The sequence below is a fragment of the Sphaeramia orbicularis genome, chromosome 22 (assembly GCF_902148855.1).
Source record: "Sphaeramia orbicularis chromosome 22, fSphaOr1.1, whole genome shotgun sequence".
Classification (NCBI taxonomy): domain Eukaryota; kingdom Metazoa; phylum Chordata; class Actinopteri; order Kurtiformes; family Apogonidae; genus Sphaeramia; species Sphaeramia orbicularis.
Window position 1 is genome coordinate 7,647,490 of NC_043978.1, and position 20,004 is coordinate 7,667,493.

Consider the following 20,004-nt stretch of genomic DNA (forward strand, 5'->3'; position numbering starts at 1 on the left):
GCGATTCCTGCTGCTTTTACAGGTTTTTTCTGTGCGTTTTAGGCAAAGAAACGTAGGTTTTAAGGCTAGTAACAGACGATCGATGAGTTTATCTGATGTTAAATCTAGAGCACAGGTGAGTTCAGGTTCCACATTCAGACCCATACGATCAGAACCGACCAGAACCAGAACCGTAAGAAACTCGAAATAATAAGTACTTTATGAAACTGTGAAAAACATGAAATATTAAAAAAACTGGTGAGGGGAGTGTGATTTCAACAATATTATTATTATTATTATTATTAACAGCACAGTGGATCTAAAAGACAGAATATTAAAGAAAAGGTAGAACAGTGGAACAATTGCACACATTCATATGTAATCAGATTGTTCGCATTTTATTATTATTAAAGGATAGTTCGTAAATGTAAATATTTACTAATTACATTTTTTTAAAAAAACATTAAACCAAGAAGATACGATGGTGTATTAGGTCACATCGGAAAAATAAAAACACTGTCACTACGACAATAAAGTCAGAATATTATCAGAATGAAGTTGTAGTTTTAAAAGAAAACCCAAATTTAACGAAAATAATGTCGTACTTTTATGAGATTAAAGCTGTAATGTTTTTAAAATAAATTCTCAATAGTGCGATAAACAGCCTCATTTCTAAATCTTACCAACAAACGAAGCACGTTCACTTCTGTTGGAGCGGACGACTAATGCTAATGTGTTGGTGGTGGGCAGGGCTAATAGGCTCAGTATTTGGTGGGCGGGGCTAGTAGGCTCAGCATTAGGTTGGGTTGGGCTAATAGGCTCAGTATTTGGCCAGTGGGTACAACTGTATTCTGTAATATTAGGATATTTTTTTTACAATACAGCTTATTTTATAAATATTGGACTTTATTTCCATTGTGACAGTGTTTTTATTTTTTTTTATGGCCTTTAAACACTTCTATTTGTCCTTTTGTCCAGGTTCTTCTTCTTCTTTTCCTTTGGATCATTCGCTCTGTTTGTGGAACCTGAACGTCTCGGGATCGTTCATGTCTTCAGTGGCATTTTACATTTCATTAATTCGTCCCGTGGACCGGATCAGATGATTTTGGGCGGCCTGGTTTGGTCCATGGGCGTATTTTTGACCACAGCAGAACTGAAGGTGTTCATGCCAACACGACGACACCAGTCGATTAAAAACTAAATCATCTTCATGGAACAGACCTGGTGGTTTGGATGAAAACCTTCAGTCCTGATCATTAGTCTGTTTTCCATTGAGCCTCTAAACCACAGGTGTCAAACATGCCAAAGGGTCCAATCCAGCCCTAGGATGAATTTGTGAAATGACAAAATGACACTGAAGATATTAACAATCAAGGATGTTCAACTCATTTTAGGTCAGTTTCATCTAAAGTGGGTCAGAACCAGTAACAATATTATCATAATAACCTATAAATAAGGAAAACTGCACATTTTTGTCTTTGTTTTAGTGTTAAAAAAAAAAAAAAAAAAACAACCAGTAAAATTACACAAAAATGGTTACATTACAGACCAGCCTTTTACAAAATGTGAATAATAAAATAAAAAAATAAAATAAAAATGTGACCTAAAAAAAAAATATGAACAACCTAAAATATCTTAAGAGAAGTACTAATTAGGCAAAAAAAAAAAAAATCTTGAATTAAGCAAAAAAAAAACTTGAATTGAGCAAAAAAAATCGTGAATTAAGCAAAACAATCTTGAATTAAGCAAAGAAAATCTTGAATTAAGCAAAACAATCTTGAATTAAGCAAAGAAAAGCTTGAATTAAACAAAAAATCTTGAATTAAGCAAAACAATTTTGAATTAAGCAAAATGTTGAATTAAGCACACAAAAAAATTGAATTAAGCAAAAACAATCTTGAATTAAGATAAATAATGTTGAATTAAGCACAAAAAAATTAATTGAGCAAAAAAATCTTGAATTAAGCAAAAAAAAATCTTAGATTAAGCAAAAAAATCTTGAATTAAGCAAAACAATTTTGAATTAAGCAAAAAAATCTTGAATTAATCAACAAAAATCTTGAATTAAGACCAAAAAAACCTTGAATTAAGCAAAACAGTCCTGAATTGAGCAAACAATCTTGAATGAAGCACAAAAAAATTATTGAATTAAGCAAAAAAAAAAATCTGAATTAAGCAAACAAATTTGAATTAAGCAACATAATGTTGAATTAAGCAAAAATAATCTTGAATGAAGAAAAAAAAAAATCTTGATTAAGCAAAACAATCCTGATTAAGCAAAAAAAACAAACAACCTTGAATTAAGCAAAAAAAATTGAATTGAATTGTATTGATATTCTGCCTGTTCCTAAATGTTGTGTATTTGTAGATCCACGTGATCTGTACGCTGTTTAAATGATAAACTAAGGTGTAACATTGTTCAAAATCCACTTATTTTTCTTGGGAATTTTCAGGTTGTTTGTATTTTTTTCATGTAATGTTCAAGTGTAGTTCGGGGATGTCAACATTTTCATTATGGAATTTGACTTTTTTCACTCAAAAACATAGAGAACACTTTGGAGTTGGCATTATCTGTAAGTTTTTTATCCTATTATTTACATAATTTGTCTGGTCCGGCCCAGTTTAGATCAGATTAGACTGAATGTGGACTGAAACTAACATGAGTTGGACATCCCTGCACTAATTAACTGAATTTAACTTATTCATATAAATGTGTCTAATGGAAACACCACAGTTTGACCCAAGCTCTAGTTTTTCTCTGAATAGTTGTTGTTGTTTCCAGGTGTTTTGTTCGTAGTTAAATTGGTATATGATCCAAAACTGTAATGGAAAGACCTTTGACTCCAACTAGAGTCACATGACCAAAACAAACAGATGCGGAGATGGATGTTAGACCAAGAGAAGAAAAGAGTTGAACCCAAACGTGTGTGTATGTGTGGACACTCCAGGAAACCACATCAGTTTAAGAATTTAGTAGGAGATAGAGGGGGAACCAGCATTCTAGATTCAAAACAACACGATTAAGACACTGGAAAAAAAATCTAAACATCTGAATCTGACACAGTGGATTTGTCTGATTTCTGTTCCAATATCTGATCAGACTGAAAATCAGAGAAAATCTGAGAATCACCTACAGAGGAAGTGTACACTGAGACAGAAGAACTGATTTATAGACAATAGATCTGGAAAATCTGAGTTCAACAAATCTGAACAAGATCATTTACAACTGGTTCCATTGGCAGATTTTAGAATTAAGCAAAACAATGTTTAATTAAGCAAAATAATGTTGAATTAAGAAAAAAAAAAAAAAAAAAAACCTTTAATTAAGCAAAAAAAATCTTGGATTAGCAAAAAAAAATCTTGAATTAAGCAAAAACAAATGTTGAATTAAAGCAAAAAAAAAAATCTTGAGTTAAGTAAATAAAATGTTGAATTAAACAAAAATCTTGATTTAAGCAAAACAATTTTGAATTAAGCAAAAAACACCTTGAATTAAGCAAAGAAATCTTGAATTAAGCAAACAAAAACCTTGAATTACGCAAAACTCTTGGATTAGCAAAAAACAACAATGAATTAAGCAAAACAAATCTTGAATTAAGCAAAAAAAATATTGAATTAAGCAAAAAAAATCTTGACTTAAGATAAACAATTTTGAATGAAGCAAAAAAACAAACAAACTCTAATTTAGCAAAAAAAAATCTTGAATTAAGCAAAAAAATTGAATTCAGCAAAAAAATCTGAATTAAGACAAAAAAAAAAAATCGAATTAAGCAAAAAAATGTAATTAAGCAAAAATAATTTTGAATTAAGCAAAAAAAAATCTTTAATTAAGCAAAAAAAAATCTTGAGTTGAGCAAAAAAATCTTGAATTAAGCAAAAATCTTGACTTAGGCAAAACAATTCTGAATTAAGCAAAAAAAACTCAATTAAGAAAAAAAAAAACACCTTGAATTAAGCAAAAAAATCTTGAATTAAGCAAAAAAAATCTTGAGTTAAGCAAAAAAAAAATCTTGAATTAAGCAACAATTTTGAATTAAGCAAAAAAAACCTCAAATTAAGAAAAAAACACCCACCTTGAATTAAGCAAAAAAATCTTGAATTAAGCAAACAAAAATGGAATTAAGCAAAAAAACAATGAATTAAGCAAAAAAAATATGGAATTTAGCAAAAAAAAAAATTAATTAAGCAAAAAATTTTGAATTAAGCCAAAAAATCTTGAATTAAGCAAAAACTAGAACTAGAAAAGCACTCGGAGAGCGCAGACCTCCGCCAAGGCAGATCAGGCCCCCCCCCCAATCACCACCAAAATGTAATCATTTGTTCCTTGTGCCAGTATCAACATTTCCTGAAATTTTCATCCAAATCCGTCCATAACTTTTTGAGTTATCTTGCACACGGACAGACAGACAGACAAACAACCAACGCTGGCAAAAACATAACCTCCTTAGCGGAGGTAATTAAGCAAAAAAAAACAAAAATCTTGAATTAAGCAAAAAAATTGAATTAAGCAAAAAAAAAAAATCTTGAATTAAGCCAAAAAGTCTTGAATTAAACCAAACCAATCTTTAAATCAGCTGTTCCAGATCTATTGTCTATAAATCAGTTCTTCTATCTCCGTGAACAGTTCCTCTGTAGGTGACTGCATCTGATTTTCAGTGTATTTTCAGATTTTGGAACAGAAATGATAAACATCCACTGTGTCAGATTCAGATTTGATTCCAGTGTGTTCCTGTTTCTGGAAGGACTTCTACTGACATCTACCAGAAGAAAGAAACTCAGCAGCACATTTGGGATTGAATGGACAAACCCACATTACACACTTGTGTTTGGAACACATTTATATAAATATGGGGACAGTTTAGGACAGATGGAAGACAGACGAATTAATGAAAGGATCGAACATTAACGCGTTGCCACGTGGTGCGTTCACTGTCACTTTTGAAATTCTGCAGAATGTGAAACTCGTAGTTAAAGAGCCTTAAGTTTAGATGAAAGGTTTTATTTCTGATAATAAATATTAATCTGAAAGAGCCGTAGATATTATATATATATATACATATATATTCAAACAGCGGAATAATTATTAACGAGAATTATCTTTAAACTGACATTTGATTTGATTCAACGTCATTTTAATGTTATTTTTTCTGCATCTGATGTAAAAAACTGAAAAATCTGCTGAATGATGAAGAAAACTGAATGGATTGAAATAAAGCCAAATGAGCTGGAGATGCGTTGCAACCAGGATCAGTCACAACCGAAAAAAAAACAGATGACGGTAAATATTCAACATCAGAGAAAAGAGAAGCCAAAAAATTAACTCAGTACTTGACAGTTAATCGAGTCGTCAATAATAATATATAATTAAAGTCAGATCTATTAAGAACAGATTTAGAAGCAAAAAGGATAAAGTTAAATATCAAAGATTTTCACCAAATTCGTGAAACAGTCTCAAATATGCTGAGTATAATTGAATTAATATCTTTACAGTTTATTCTCAATACATTTTATTTGTCTTTTATTATTAATGTCAAAATATTACAACTTTATTCTGAGTTTGTTTTTATTTTTTTATTTTATTTTTTTTATTTATCGTTAAAAGAACTATTTTTCTGACTTTCTCCAAATCTGCTCATTCATCTGTTTTTTTTCTGGTTGTGGCTCTAATCTGTTGTTCTTTATTTATAAAATAACAATAAAAACATTATTATTATTATTAGTGAATATTTTCAACCTGCTAGACTGAAGTGAGTCCAGTAGGAGGCACTGTGACTTTATTTCACATCAGATTCAAATGAAACTGTGTCATATTTGACTTTAACTCATAAATGGAATAAAGTCAAGGTTTTTCGTTTTTTTTTTCTCTCTTTTTTTTATTCTTCTTTTTTTTTTCTTAAAGAAAAAGAGAAAAAAAAGGAATAAAGTTGACGTTTTTTTTTCTTTTTTAATTCTTTTTTTAATTCTTATTTTTGTTTTATTTTTAAAGAAAAAGATTAAAAAAAAGAATAAAGTTGATGTTTTCTTCTTTTTTCTTCTTTTTTTCTTCTTTTTTTATTTTATTTTTTTTTATTTTATTTATTTTTTATTTCTATTTTTTTTAAGAAAAAGAGGGGGAAAAAAACAGAACGTAACTGAAGCTTCACTTTAGGAAATAAAAAAGTCATTAAATGTTGACATTATTCCTTTTTTTTAAAAAAAAAAGAAAAAGAGTTTTTTTTTTTTTAAAAAAAAAGGAATAAAGTTGACGTTGTTCTTTTTTTAAAAAATTCTTTTATAATTTTTTTTTTTTTTTTTTTTTTTTTTTTTTAAGAAAGAGAAAAAAAAAGGAATAAAGTCGACGTTTAATGACTGGTTTTTATTTCCTAGAGCAGTGTTTCCCAACCAGTGTGCCGTAAAAAATCATCAGGTGTGCCGTGGAAGATGATCCAATTTGACCTGACTGGTACTGGAAGAACAGCGTACGCACTAATGATCCACTCAACCACAACAGTCTCCTGTTTGCCTTTGCAAAAATAAAAATAAAAGTGAAAGTGAACCAGCCCCGATGCGGTGCGTTCTGCTGATAAAGCCCCCCCCTCACTAGTGACGCGCGGATTAGCGAGTAACCCCCAAACCCCAGGTATCAGGCTGGGGCAGGGGGGATATGCCTCCCATACTATTACACATCGGACTTCAATCCGGAGGTTCCTCTGAGGGGTCGCTGACGAACCGCTCTCAGCTTTCTTGTTCCAAACACTCCGTGACAATGTGCCCCGATGTGCCCTGCCCCCCCCCCGAAAAAAGAGAGAGACTCAGAGCTGTTGAGGAATATTTGTGTTTGTCTTTCTTCAATTCCTGCAGGAATATGAGCTTTGTGTTCAACTGAACAGGTCCAGGTTTCACACCCAGTAAGTACATTGAGACTAGATTTGTATAACATTTTAGTAAATACACTTTTTGTGACATTTTTGTTTGGTGGTGTGCCTTGTGATTTTTCTAAAGTTAAATATGTGCCGTGGCTCAAAAAAGGTTGGGAAACACTGTCCTAGAGCGCAGCTTTGGTTCCGTTCGAACCCTGATGCGTTCAGGGTCCGATTCCAGAGTGTGTTTTCCGGAGCTTCAGTCTTCCAGCGTTAACTGAGGATGTAAAACAACCAGTGTGACATAAATACTGACTGATGGAAGGGTTCTTTTCTAACAGTGAATAAAAGCTGGTTCTTCTTTAAATTCAGCCTCTGCTTTTTCCATCCATTCACTGAAACACCAAAGTTTCAGCAGCGGCACAGAGTTTCTGTCCACGAGGAAAAACCTGGGATCGACTGTTTGGACGAACGCCTCATACTGAGACAGAAACGAAGACCAAGAAAAGAAGAAGGTGACCTCTACGAGGTTTTAATATATGTTTGAGTTTCAGATCTGAAACATTCGGAAATAACGAGTTCGAGGTTTTAATTTCGTACGGTGACTGAAGTGCATTTGGATTCAAAGGGTTGAATGAAAACCCGTTCAGAGGTTTAGGAAAATGTGTGAATTAGGATTTTATGATTGATAACAAAAACGTGTTTATGTGGAAAAAAGAGAAAAATTAAAACTTTATCACCAGAGTTTATTTATTAAAGTCAGTTTATTTATAAAAGTAAGTTTATTTATTAAAGTCACTTTATTAAAGTCAGTTTATTTATTGAAGTCAGATAATTAAGTTCAGTTTATTACAGTCAGTTTATTTATTACAGTCACTTTATTTATTAAAGTCAGTTTATTTATTAAAGTCAGTTTGTTAGTTTATTAAAGTCAGTTTATTAAAATCAGTTTATTTATTAAAGTCAGTTTATTTATTAAAGTCAGATAATTAAGTTCAGTTTATTACAGTCAGTTTATTACAGTCACTTTATTGATAAGTCAGTTTATTAAAGTCAGTTTGTTAGTCAGTTTATTTATAAAACTCAGTTTATTAAAATCAGTTTATTTATAAAAGTCAGTTTATTTATTACAGTCACTTTATTTACAAAAGTCAGTTTATTAAAGTCACTTTGTTAGTTTATTTATTAAAGTCAGTTTATTAAAATCAGTGTATTTATTAAAGTCAGATAATTAAGTTCAGTTTATTACAGTCAGTTTATTTATTACAGTCACTTTATTTATTAAAGTCAGTTTGTTAGTTTATTAAAGTCAGTTTATTTATTAAAGTCAGTTTATTAAAGTCAGTTTATTTATTAAAGTCAGTTTATTAAAGTCAGTTTATTTATTAAAGTCAGATAATTAAGTTCAGTTTATTACAGTCAGTTTATTACAGTCACTTTATTGATAAAAGTCAGTTTATTAAAGTCAGTTTGTTAGTCAGTTTATTTATAAAACTCAGTTTATTAAAATCAGTTTATTTATAAAAGTCAGTTTATTTATTACAGTCACTTTATTTACAAAAGTCAGTTTATTAAAGTCACTTTGTTAGTCAGTTTATTTATTAAAGTCAGTTTATTAAAATCAGTGTATTTATTAAAGTCAGATAATTAAGTTCAGTTTATTACAGTCAGTTTATTTATTACAGTCACTTTATTTACAAAAGTCAGTTTATTAAATCAGTTTGTTAGTTTATTTATTAAAGTCAGTTTGTTAGTTTATTAAAGTCAGTTTATTTATTAAAGTCAGTTTATTAAAGTCAGTTTATTTATTAAAGTCAGTTTATTTGTCAGTTTATTTATTAAAGTCAGTTTGTTAGTTTATTAAAGTCAGTTTATTTATTAAAGTCAGTTTATTAAAGTCAGTTTATTTATTAGTCAGTTTGTTAGTTTATTAAAGTCAGTTTATTTATAAAAGTCAGTTTATTAAAGTCAGTTTATTTATTAAAGTCAGCTTGTTAGTTTATTAAAGTCAGTTTATTAAAGTCAGTTTATTTATTAACGTAAGTTTATTTATAAAAGTCAGTTTATTAACGTCAGTTTGTTAGTTTATTTATTAAAGTCAGTTTATTTGTCAGTTTATTAAAGTCAGTTTATTTATTAAAGTCAGTTTATTTGTCAGTTTATTTATTAAAGTCAGTTTGTTAGTTTATTAAAGTCAGTTTATTAAAGTCAGTTTATTTATTAACGTAAGTTTATTTATAAAAGTCAGTTTATTAAAGTCAGTTTGTTAGTCAGTTTATTTATTAAAGTCAGTTTATTTGTCAGTTTATTAAAGTCAGTTTATTTATTAAAGTCAGTTTATTTGTCAGTTTATTAAAGTCAGTTTATTTATTAAAGTCAGTTTATTAAAATCAGTTTATTTATAAAAGTCTGTTTATTAAAGTCAGTCTTTTATTCAGTTTATTAAAATCAGTTTATTTATTAAAGTCAGTTTATTAAAATCAGTTTATTTATAAAAGTCTGTTTATTAAAGTCAGTCTTTTATTCAGTTTATTAAAGTCAGTTTATTTATTAAAGTCAGTTTATTTATACAGTCAGTTTATTAAAGTTGGTTTATTTATTAAAGTCAGTTTGTTAGTCAGTTTATTAAAGTCAATTTATTAAAGTCAGATAATTAAGTTCAGTTTATTACAGTCAGTTTATGTATTACAGTCACTTTATTTATAAAAGTCAGTTTATTAAAGTCAGTTTATTTATTAGTCAGTTTATTAAAATCAGTTTATTTATTAAAGTCAGTTTGTTAGTTTATTTATTAAAGTCAGTTTATTAAAGTCAGTTTATTAAAATCAGTTCATTTATTAAAGTCAGTTTATTTATTAGTCAGTTTATTAAAAATCAGTTCATTTATTAAAGTCAGTTTAATTATTAAAGTCAATGTGAAACTGAAACATTAACGTTAAAACCAGGTTTTATGAACATGTGTTGTCGTCTTCATCAGGAGGATCAGGGTTTATACACAGGGGTCAAAGGTCAGAGGTGAAAGGTCACAGGTTCAGTGAAGGAGTTAAACTAGTTCAGATCAGCTGAAGAAATGAGACAAACTATGACCAGGACCAGAAACAGGAGTTTATTCACTGGGTTTGATCTGTCGGGTCATTATTGATTCATTATTGGTTTATTATTGGTTTATTGATTTATTATTGGCTTATTGTTGGTTCATTATTGGTTTATTAGTGATTTATTATTGGTTTTCCATCGAAGGTAAATGTGCAGATTTACTTTAAACTGACCATAAAAACTGAGGCCGATGAAAGAAACTGGAATCAGACCAAGGTCAGGTCTACTCATGTGGACCATAGAGTCCAGGTCTGCGAAGTCCAGGTCTGTTTGATGTTGGAACCATTGGATCCTGTTGGACTCTGAACCCTGGTCCAGTCCTTCTGGTCTAGTCCTTCTGGTCCAGTCCTTCTGGTCTTTTCTGTAGTTTTCTTCTTCTTTTAATCTTTTTAAATCTGTCGTTTTTCCTTTTGTTTCGTCTTTTACTTTGTTTCTGGTTTGATCTTTCTTTATTCATGCTTTTCGTTTCTTTGGTTCAGATTACACAGAAACATTTTGGCCTCAAAACAAAAACCCTCATCGCCATGACAACGGCTAAAACACTGATGTCCTGCTCCACTGGTGCTGGTCACTACAGAGGCCCCGCCCCCTGGTGTCGAACATATGGCCCGTGGACCAAAGCCCGCCCACCAAAGGGTCCAGTCCGGTCCCTGGAATGAAATAAACAACAGACGCTGTTCAGGTTCTTCAGACCAATATGAACTAAAGTGGATCAGAACCAGGACAAGAACAACACAACAACATGTAAACAATGACAAATACACATTTGTTTTTATTTTAGTGTAAAAAAGTCAAATTACAGGAAAATATTTACATTTACAAACTATCCTTCGACAAAAAACTGTAAAAAAGCACACAAAAAAACCCGGAACAAACAAAAAACCTAAACTGTCTTTAATATAAATCAGTGGAATTGGACCAATATTCATTTATTAAATGTTTCCTGTGTTGGCTTAATGAGGCTGAACATTGGTCCAAGTCACTTTTTCATGTTAGTCACATTTTTTAAAGGACAGTTTGTAAATATTTTCATCATGTAATTTTGTTTACTTTTTGAATTTAATTAACAAAATGAATAAAATCATGAACAAAATTAATAAATGAATAAAATTAGGAACTAAAATAAAATGATTAAAATAATGAACAAAATGAATAAAAATGAACAAAATGAATAAAATAATGAACAAAATGAAGAGAAAAATCAAGAAAATGAATAAAATAATAAAATCAATAAAATAATGAACAAAATCAATAAAATAATGAACGAAATGAAGAGAAAAAAAATCAAAAATGGAGAAAATAATCATTAAAATGAGCCAAAATTAAGAAGAAAAAGAAAAAAATAATGAGAAAATGAAAAGAAATAAACACAACAATGAACCGAACAAACGATATTAATAATTGATGATAAAAATTTATTTTCAAATTTCATTTTAAACACTTTTCATCCTAAAACACAGAGAACAGTTTGCCATTATTTCCAGTTCATCCTGTTTTTCTTCTTTTCCTGGTTCTGGTCCACTTTAGCTCATACTGTCTGAACTGTGGATCCTGGACTAACAGGACTGGACCCACAGATCCAGCTCAGATCCAGCTCATCCGTGTACGTTTCCGTGCTTCGCATGCGTCTTCATGTGTTTCTGTAAATATCCTTTCAGTGTGAACCGTTTCCCACAGACTGAGCAGATGTAGGGTTTCTCTCCGATGTGATTGGTCATGACGTGTCGGAGCAGGTTGGACTTGGATGTGAATCCCGTTCTACAAAGCGAACAGTCGAACTTCCTCTCCCCCGTGTGTGTCACCATGTGTTTGCTGACGTTTCCTTGTTGTGCGAAGCGTTTGTTACAGACCGAACAGTGAAAGGGTTTCTCTCCCGTATGGATTCTCGTGTGAGAATGTAACGCCGACTTCTGCGAAAACCCGCGTCCGCAGACGGAGCAGTGGAAGAGTTTCTCTCCAGTGTGCGTGACCATGTGCATCCGGACGTGACTGGGCCATTTGAAGTGTTTTTTACAAACAGAGCAGCCAAACGGTCTCTCCCCGCTGTGAACTTTAATGTGAGCAAACAAACCTGTCTTCGCAGAGAAGCCTTTACCGTAGTCGGGACAACTGAATGGTGTCTCTTTGGCGTGAACCTTCATGTGCGTCTTCAGACTGGACTTGAAGCCAAATGTTTGTCCACATTCAGGACATCGGTGGACCGTGGACTTCTGTCCTACCTGTCTTCTCACCACAGGAGACTCAGCTTTTATGGACCTGGGTCCGTTTGTGTCAGAGTCCGGTTCAGGTCTACAGTTTAAGTCTCGTACGTAGACTGGGTTCAGGTCTGGCCCTGCATCTGGTCCATGTGGTTCCGGTCTGTGGTGAACTTCCTCCTCATCGCTTTCACTTTTCACGGGGACAGGAGTGGGCGTGGCCCCCCTGGTGACCTCAGCCTCCTGTTCCTGTTTGATGTGGGGGGGGTTTGGGTCCGGTTCTGGGTCCAGACTTGGACTCTGGTCTTGGGCCACCAACAGAAGCTGAACATCTGCAGAAAAAAGATAAAATGAACTTTAAAATCCAACAACAGCATCACACGGATCCTCTGATCAATATCTGATGATTACTGATCATGTAAAACACAGGTGTCAAACATTTGTCCCGGGGCCAAATCTGGCCCGCCAAAGGGTCCAATCTGGCCCGTGGGATGAATTTACAAAGTCCAAAATGCAAATATTACCCTGAAGATATTAACAGTCAAGGGCATCAAACTGAAAAATAACAGCATAATAACCTAGAAATAATGAGTCCAAATGTTCTTCTTGGTTTAATGTGAAACAAATCATATCACCTCATGCCTCTACATAATGGCAACACCATTTTTTTCTCTTTGATTTATTGCAAAGAACATTAAATTCTGATATCCTTTAAGTTTAACAATAAAATGTCAATAACCTGAACAAATATGAACAACCTGGAATGTTTGAAGAAAAATAAGTGTAATTTTAACAATATTCTGCCTGTTTTGTGCCTTGGTAGATCTGATCCATAATGCACATGTAGAAATCATAAGTTGAGGCAGAATATTGTTAAAATTGCCCTGATTTTTCTTCAGAAATTTCAGTTTTTTCCAGTTATTCACATCTTTTTAGTTTTGGATAGAAATAGTTTCATCATTTAATGTTATTTTTTGCACTAAAAAATTTGCAGTTGTCATTATTTTTAGGTTATCCTATTATTATTTGACTGGTCCGGCCCACTGGAGATCAAATTGGGCTGAATGTGGAACCTGAAAGAAAATGAGTTTGACACCCCTGGTGTAAACAGTCTAATCTGATCAGTTTGATCCGATAACAGTAGTAATCTGATTACATTCCATCAGATGGACACCCCTAGGTCCTCCCATGTCTTCATATAAACATATAAACAGTTCCATCTGAACATGTGGATAAACTATTAAATCACAGAAAACAGAAGAAATTGTTGGAAAGAAGAGTTGATGACATTATTTATCTTGTTTTTTTTTTTTTGTTGTTTTTTGGGGGGGGGGGTTCTTCTTTTTTGGGGGGTTTAATAGGTTTGTAGGTTTGTTGTATAATTTGTTTATATATATTGTGTCTGTGTGGTTCCTTAAGTATAAGTACATGTTTATGTAAATGTATAATTTGAAATAAAAATGAAAGCAGCAAAAACAAAAAAAAGAAAACAGAAGAAAACAGATCAGATTAAAGTGAACGTCAACATGAAAAATTTTATTCACGTCATTTATCAACAGGTTCATGTTTTCTCTACAGATCTGTATTTGATAGAACTGTTCTCCTTTAAAAACCACAGGGAGAAAAAAGTTACAACTGATTTTTTTGATTGTACTTTTTACATAAAAGCTCCAATTTGACAAAAAAATTCAGTCTAAAAAATGTGAAAATGTTTTGAATCTGTTGATTTTATAGATGATCGTTAAGTTTCAAGTATTACATTTTCATTATTTTGTGAATATTATTAATATTTATGAGTTTAAACATATGTGAGTTGTCCTTTGTCTTCAACAGTCCATGAATATCCAAAGGTTCTGTCCAATCCAATTCTCAGTCCAGTGTTCTCTGCCTTTATCTGCAGATATCACTGCAGTTGTAATCTGTCTGTTCAATACAAGTTTAGGATCAGATTTGGAGGGTTTTAGTTCCACTCAGTCTATTATTGTGATACTGAACAAAGGTCCAAACTGCTGTCCCTCTGTCCCAGTTCCCACCTGTCCCAGGTGTAGCTAAAGCCCAGTGTTTCATTTCAGATCCATTCCTGATGAGAACAGCATCTTTTATACATCTGAATAAAGTCAATAAAATCAGGTTCATTTTCAGTCCCCATGTCTCTTTAGTTATTTTTTAAATTTTATTGGGAAAATATTTCATTCATAAGAAAAAATTTTCAGCCTCCAAACCAACCTTTCCTCATTTTTAATTGAATTTACCTCACTTTATATATCATTAGCCCTTGTTGTTAATAATAATAATAATAATAATAATAATAATAATAATAATAATAATAATAATAATAATAATAATTTAGGACATTTCTTGATAACTATGATAAGATATTTAATGTATCATCTGACATTTCATGAAATTTTAGATGAGAAATTGTTTATGTATTTTTTTTTTGTATATGAATTATTGAAAATGTATTCTGTACATATACAGATTTTATGATTGTATTCTATTTTTGTATCTGTATTCTCATATATTGTGTTATATGTTCAGTGTTTGACAATGTTTGTAAATTGATATTTAAATAAAGTTTTTTTTTTTTTTTTTTAAGTACTTACTCAGACCCGTACATACATGGATTAAACAGATCAGTTATAAGACAGAAGTCCTACACAATTCAACACTTTCTCATTTAATTCTTTAATATCCAGCTTTTCCCAGTCTTTAGATCTTGTTGATATATGGCGTAAAAATAATCCGCAAAAAAAATCAACACACTTGGAGTAACAATAATAGGCGGACTCTATGTTCTAGAATAGATTTCTGGTTAATTACAAGTAATCTTGTTTCTTTGTCTTCTGATTGTGATCTCTGCCCTTCCCCTCTTACTGATCCCTGTGTTATCACCCTATCTATTTCATATAATAACAATACATTAAAATCTAAATCTTTAAACTGGAAATTTAACAGTAATCTTCTGAAATGCAATTCCTTTTGTGAAAGAATTCTATCTTTGATAAAACAAATCAAACATGATGGCAATTTATCCTGTATAAGTAAATGGGAATGGTTTAAATTCAATGTTAGAAGAATTGGTATACAAGAAGGAAAAAGATGGCCTACTTGAGGAAAAAACATCAACTTGAAATTATATCTAAAATTAATACATTATGCAACCTAACCCAATTAAATGAGGAAAACCACTTTGAATTACATCAACTACAATCAAAGCTTGATGATCTCTACACAGAAAAAGCTAATGGTGCTTATACTCGTTCAAGGGCAAGATGGATTGAAGAAGGTGAAAAGAATTCTTCTTCTTCAATTTAGAAAAAAACAGACAGACAAAAAAAAAAACAATAAATAAACTGATCATTGATAACGGTCTAACTGAGAATCAGGATTTAATTAATAATCACATATTTGATTTTACAATAATCTGTATAGCTTTGTATATTCTCATCATGATGCTGATTCTCTCCTACATAATTTAAGAGATCAGATTCCAAAAATAGATGAAGATTTCAAGCTCATAACAGAAGCTGATTTAACAATAGAGGAACTAGACTTAGCTATTTCCAAAATGCCTAATGGAAAATCGCCAGGCCCTGATGGCATTACATCAGAGTTTTATAAATTCTTCTGGAAAGAAATAAGGGATCTAATCCTTGATGCCTTTAAAGAATGTATAGAAAAGTCTAACTTGTCAATAATTATGAAACAAGGTATAATTACACTTTTACCAAAACCCAACAAAGACAAACTTTTTCTAGATAACTGGAGGCCTATTACTCTTCTTGGCAGAGATTACAAACTTTTAGCTTATGTATATGTAAGGGTAGAGACTGCGATCTGGTAGGATCGGCGATTCTACCAGTAGAGACTCCGATCGTAGTCTCTACCAGTAGAAACTCCGATCAGAGTCTCTACTGGTAGAAACTCTGATCCTGCCAGTAGAAGGGTTAGGGTTAGGGTTCGGATTGGAGTTTCTACCAGTACAGACTCTGATCGGAGTTTCTACTGGTAGAGACTATGATTGGAGTCTCTACTGGTAGAGACTATGATTGGAGTCTCTACTGGTAGAATCGCCAATCCTACCAGATCGCAGTCTCTACCCTGACATATATGCTAACAGATTGAAGGTAGGTTTGGGGAAGATAATTAGCGAAACACAATCTGCATTCATTAAAGGAAGACACATTCATAACCATACACGTTTAGTCTTAGACATACTTGATTATAACTATCTGGTCTCACAGGATAGCTTTATTTTATTTTTAGATTTCTTTAAAGCTTTCGACACCCTGGAACATAATTTTTTGTTTGAGGTCCTTAATTTATTCGGTTTTGGACTGAAATTTTGTAATATTATTCAAATGCTCTGTGCTGATATAAATAGTAGCCTATTGCTCAGCAGCGGGAATTTGCAAAGATTTCCAGTGAAAAGAGGCATCCGTAAGGGTTGCCCTATAAGTCCACTATTATTTATTCTTGCTGCAGAGGTAATGGCCATAGACTTGGTAAACTCAAAGGATATTCAGGGGATCAATATACTCGAGAGAGAATTTTTAAAAAGTCAATTTGCTGATGACACGGTTTTATTTTTAAAGGGACAGGAAATGGTTGCTAAAGCAATTGACAAAATTAACCTCTTCTCAAAAGCATCTGGTCTATCACTGAACCTTAAAAAATGCGAGCTCTTAGCTGTTCATTCCAGTGACGTTCACAATATAGTTGGCGTCCCAGTGAAAGACAAAGTTAAATATCTTGGAATTATAATTCCAAAAAATGCAACTAAAAGAATTGACTTAAATATTATTCCAAGATCAAAAGACATACAGAAATTGTTGAATCATTGGCTCACAAGAGACCTCTCTCTACTAGGCCGGATTCTTTTATCAAAAGCTGAAGGTTTCTCTAGACTTCTGTATCCATGTCACTCATTATATACATCTTCTAACACAATCAAGACATCTAATTCTATAATATTTAAATTTATTTGGAAAAATAAAACTCACTACCTTCGCAAAACTCAACTTGTCAAAGATTATGATAAAGGGGAATTAAAAGCCATGGAATTTGAATCAGTTATAGCATCTCTGACAATGAAGTGGTTGAAAGATTGTCTTTCCCAGCCCCATTCCATGTGGTACCACATTCCAAATAATTTATTCAGCAAAGTTGGAGGAATCGAATTCTTATTGAAATGTGATTTTGAAGTGAATAAAATTCCTATTAAGTTATCGAATTTCCACAAACAAGCATTGAATTTTAGCAAAATGATATTTACCCATAACTTCTCCCCACACAACACTATTTTATGGAACAACAGATTCATTATTATAAATAGAAAGTCAATTTTTAAAGCTGATTGGTTTCATAATGGCTTATCATTTGTTTTTGATTTATTGAACACAGATAGGCATTTGTTATCACAGGAAGAATTCTCTAAAAAAATACAATATAAATAGCTCAAGAAAAGAATATGTTAAAATATGCAAAGCGATCCCAACACAATTACTTAAAATAATCCAAGGTGGTATGCCCTGCCCCTTATATGTCCCCTTTTTACCTTGTTTGAAAGTTAATGACATTGATTTATTAGATAAAAGATGCAACAATAAAATTATCTGTCTAGCTTTTAAACCAGTGGTTCTTAACCTTGTTGGAGGTACTGAACCCCACCAGTTTCATATGCGCATTCACTGAGCCCTTCTTTAGCCAAGCGGGGCGTGACATCACAAATCACATGTAGGCTGTCAGGTCAACCCGGTTTTCGTTTCATCTCGCTCCAAACTTTCCAAACCACGCAATTTTGACATAAAAAAAAAGATAACTGCATGTAGTGTATAAAAAAAAAAGTTCTCGTTGTACTCCTTCAGTATTTTTGTGATCGTTGTTTTATTACGGCACTAACTCGGCTTTAGCGTAATATGATTTCTCCATCCGCGACGGTGCGTCGGTTGTCACATGACTGTAACTGACCAGTGCGGTGACCGAAAAATGTAAACAAACGCAACACATGGCTGCCTCCGTGGTTAACAGGAAGTAGCAAAAGTCATAACGATGTGGAAAATACTCAAATAATTCATCGTCAGACGAGTGGAAGAGATTATAAACACTTCCGGATGTGTTGTAGTGCTATAAGCAACAACAATACACCGTGTATATTGGACCTAGCCTGACACACACACCCGAAGAATGAGTCGAGTGTGTGTCTTGACCGCCGCCGAACCCCTAGGGTTCGATCGAACCCAAGTTAAGAACCACTGTTTTAAACATAAAAACTTTGGGGACTTTAACACTGTTACTCTACGAAACATAGAAACCACCCTAAGAGAAAAATGTTTTTCTTTTTCTCTTTGGTGTCCTGTTGCTCTCAAAGTTAAAGAAACTCATTTCAAAATTGTATGTTCAATTTACCTTGTTAATGATTTTTTGCATAAAAGATTTAATTTTGAAGTGGATCCCTGTGTTTTCTGTTCATCTGAAGCTGAAACCATTGATCATTTGTTTTTTAATTGTTCACACAGCATTTCTTTTTGGGCTGATATTCACGATTGGTTGTCCTTAAAAATTTAAAATATTCCATCTATTTCTTTATGTGATATTATTTATTTTATGGATTCATTAGAAGTTAATGTCAAAGATATAGTTAACCTTATTATTATTTTGGGTAAATATCATATTCATTCTTGTAAGTGGAAAAATACGAACCCCTCCTTTAACTTGTTTTTATATGATTTTATTAAGTATTACAAATCTCTTAAGTATATTGAAAATATGTCCAAAAAAAAAAAAAAAAGCCAGAAAACTTTATTTTAGTTGATCTAAATCCTTGCTGTTTTAATTATATCTTGCCTAGTCCTTTGTGCTCTGTTGTCCAGTCTGATTTAGTTATTTATTTTTCTTTCTGCTTCAATATTTTCATTACACCTCAAATGTCTAAAAATTATTATTGTTTTTTGTTTGTTTGTTTTGTTTGTTTTTTGTTTCTGATAGTTGTAATAGTTGTGTTTAATCATTCCACCATGTCTCAAATGTATTTCTATATTTCTCTTTTGTAATGTTTATCCCATTCTCGTTCTGCAAATTTGCTTTGTGCCAAAAAAAAAAAAAAAAAAACAGATCAGTTATTGGTTCTATGGTTTAAAACCCATTTAACCTGGTTGAAAGTTCTCTGACTACTGTAAGAAACTGGAAAAACTGTTGGACTTATCAGCCAACGCAGATTCAAACTGTTATTATTTGGATCGATTTTCTTCTTCTGTTCATATTTGGAACGTGTGACGGTGTCTGGTACTGGATGGCGCCCCCTGGAGGATGGTCACCCTCAACCACTGTTTATTATTATCATTATTATTAATAATAATAATAATAAAGTCCGTGTCCAGACAGACCTGTTGTGTGTCCCAGGACGTCCGGGTTCCAAACCGCCTCCAGTAGTTTGTGGCTCCGTTGGTTCTCCTCTTTGGACCTCCTCAGCTCCTCCAGTAGTTTGTGGTTCAGTTGGTTCTCCTCTTTGGACCTCCTCAGCTCCTCCTCGTACTCTGCTATGGTCCTTTCAAACAGTCCAAATATTTCTGCTGCGGCCAAACTGATCCTCTGTTCCACCAACGAGCGGAGCAGCGGACCTTTAGACATGGTGTACACACACACACACACACACACACACACACACACACACACACACACACACACACACACACACACAGTGGTACACAGAGCTGCGGACCGGGCTCGGTCCAGTTAAATGAACCGTAACAACACACTGACTTCCGGATACACTTCCGGGTTGTTCTTCTTCGTCGGTGGTGCTGGGCTGCTCCGTGGGCGGACTACATTTCTGTGCTTCCTTGTCCAATCAAACTGGGTCAAACTCTTCCTGTTCTGTCATTGGTCAGAGG

At 32.5% G+C, this 20,004-nt stretch overlaps 1 protein-coding gene across 2 annotated transcripts; it reads right to left on the reverse strand.

The window, feature by feature from the left end:
• Nucleotides 1-11,197: 11,197 nt before the first annotated feature.
• On the reverse strand, nt 11,198-19,850 carry LOC115413577 (gastrula zinc finger protein XlCGF8.2DB-like). 2 transcript variants are annotated; one of them, XM_030126541.1, is made up of 3 exons: nt 19,626-19,850; nt 19,498-19,574; nt 11,198-12,441 (listed from the first exon to the last, which is right to left on the reverse strand). In XM_030126541.1, the coding sequence occupies exons 1-3, from the start codon at nt 19,739-19,741 to the stop codon at nt 11,510-11,512; spliced, it is 1,125 nt and encodes a 374-aa protein (XP_029982401.1). In that variant the 5' UTR covers nt 19,742-19,850; the 3' UTR covers nt 11,198-11,509. The 2 variants fall into 2 exon arrangements, with proteins under 2 accessions (XP_029982401.1, XP_029982400.1); XM_030126540.1 differs by having other exon boundaries at nt 19,498-19,850.
• Between the last annotated feature and the right edge of the window lie 154 nt (nt 19,851-20,004).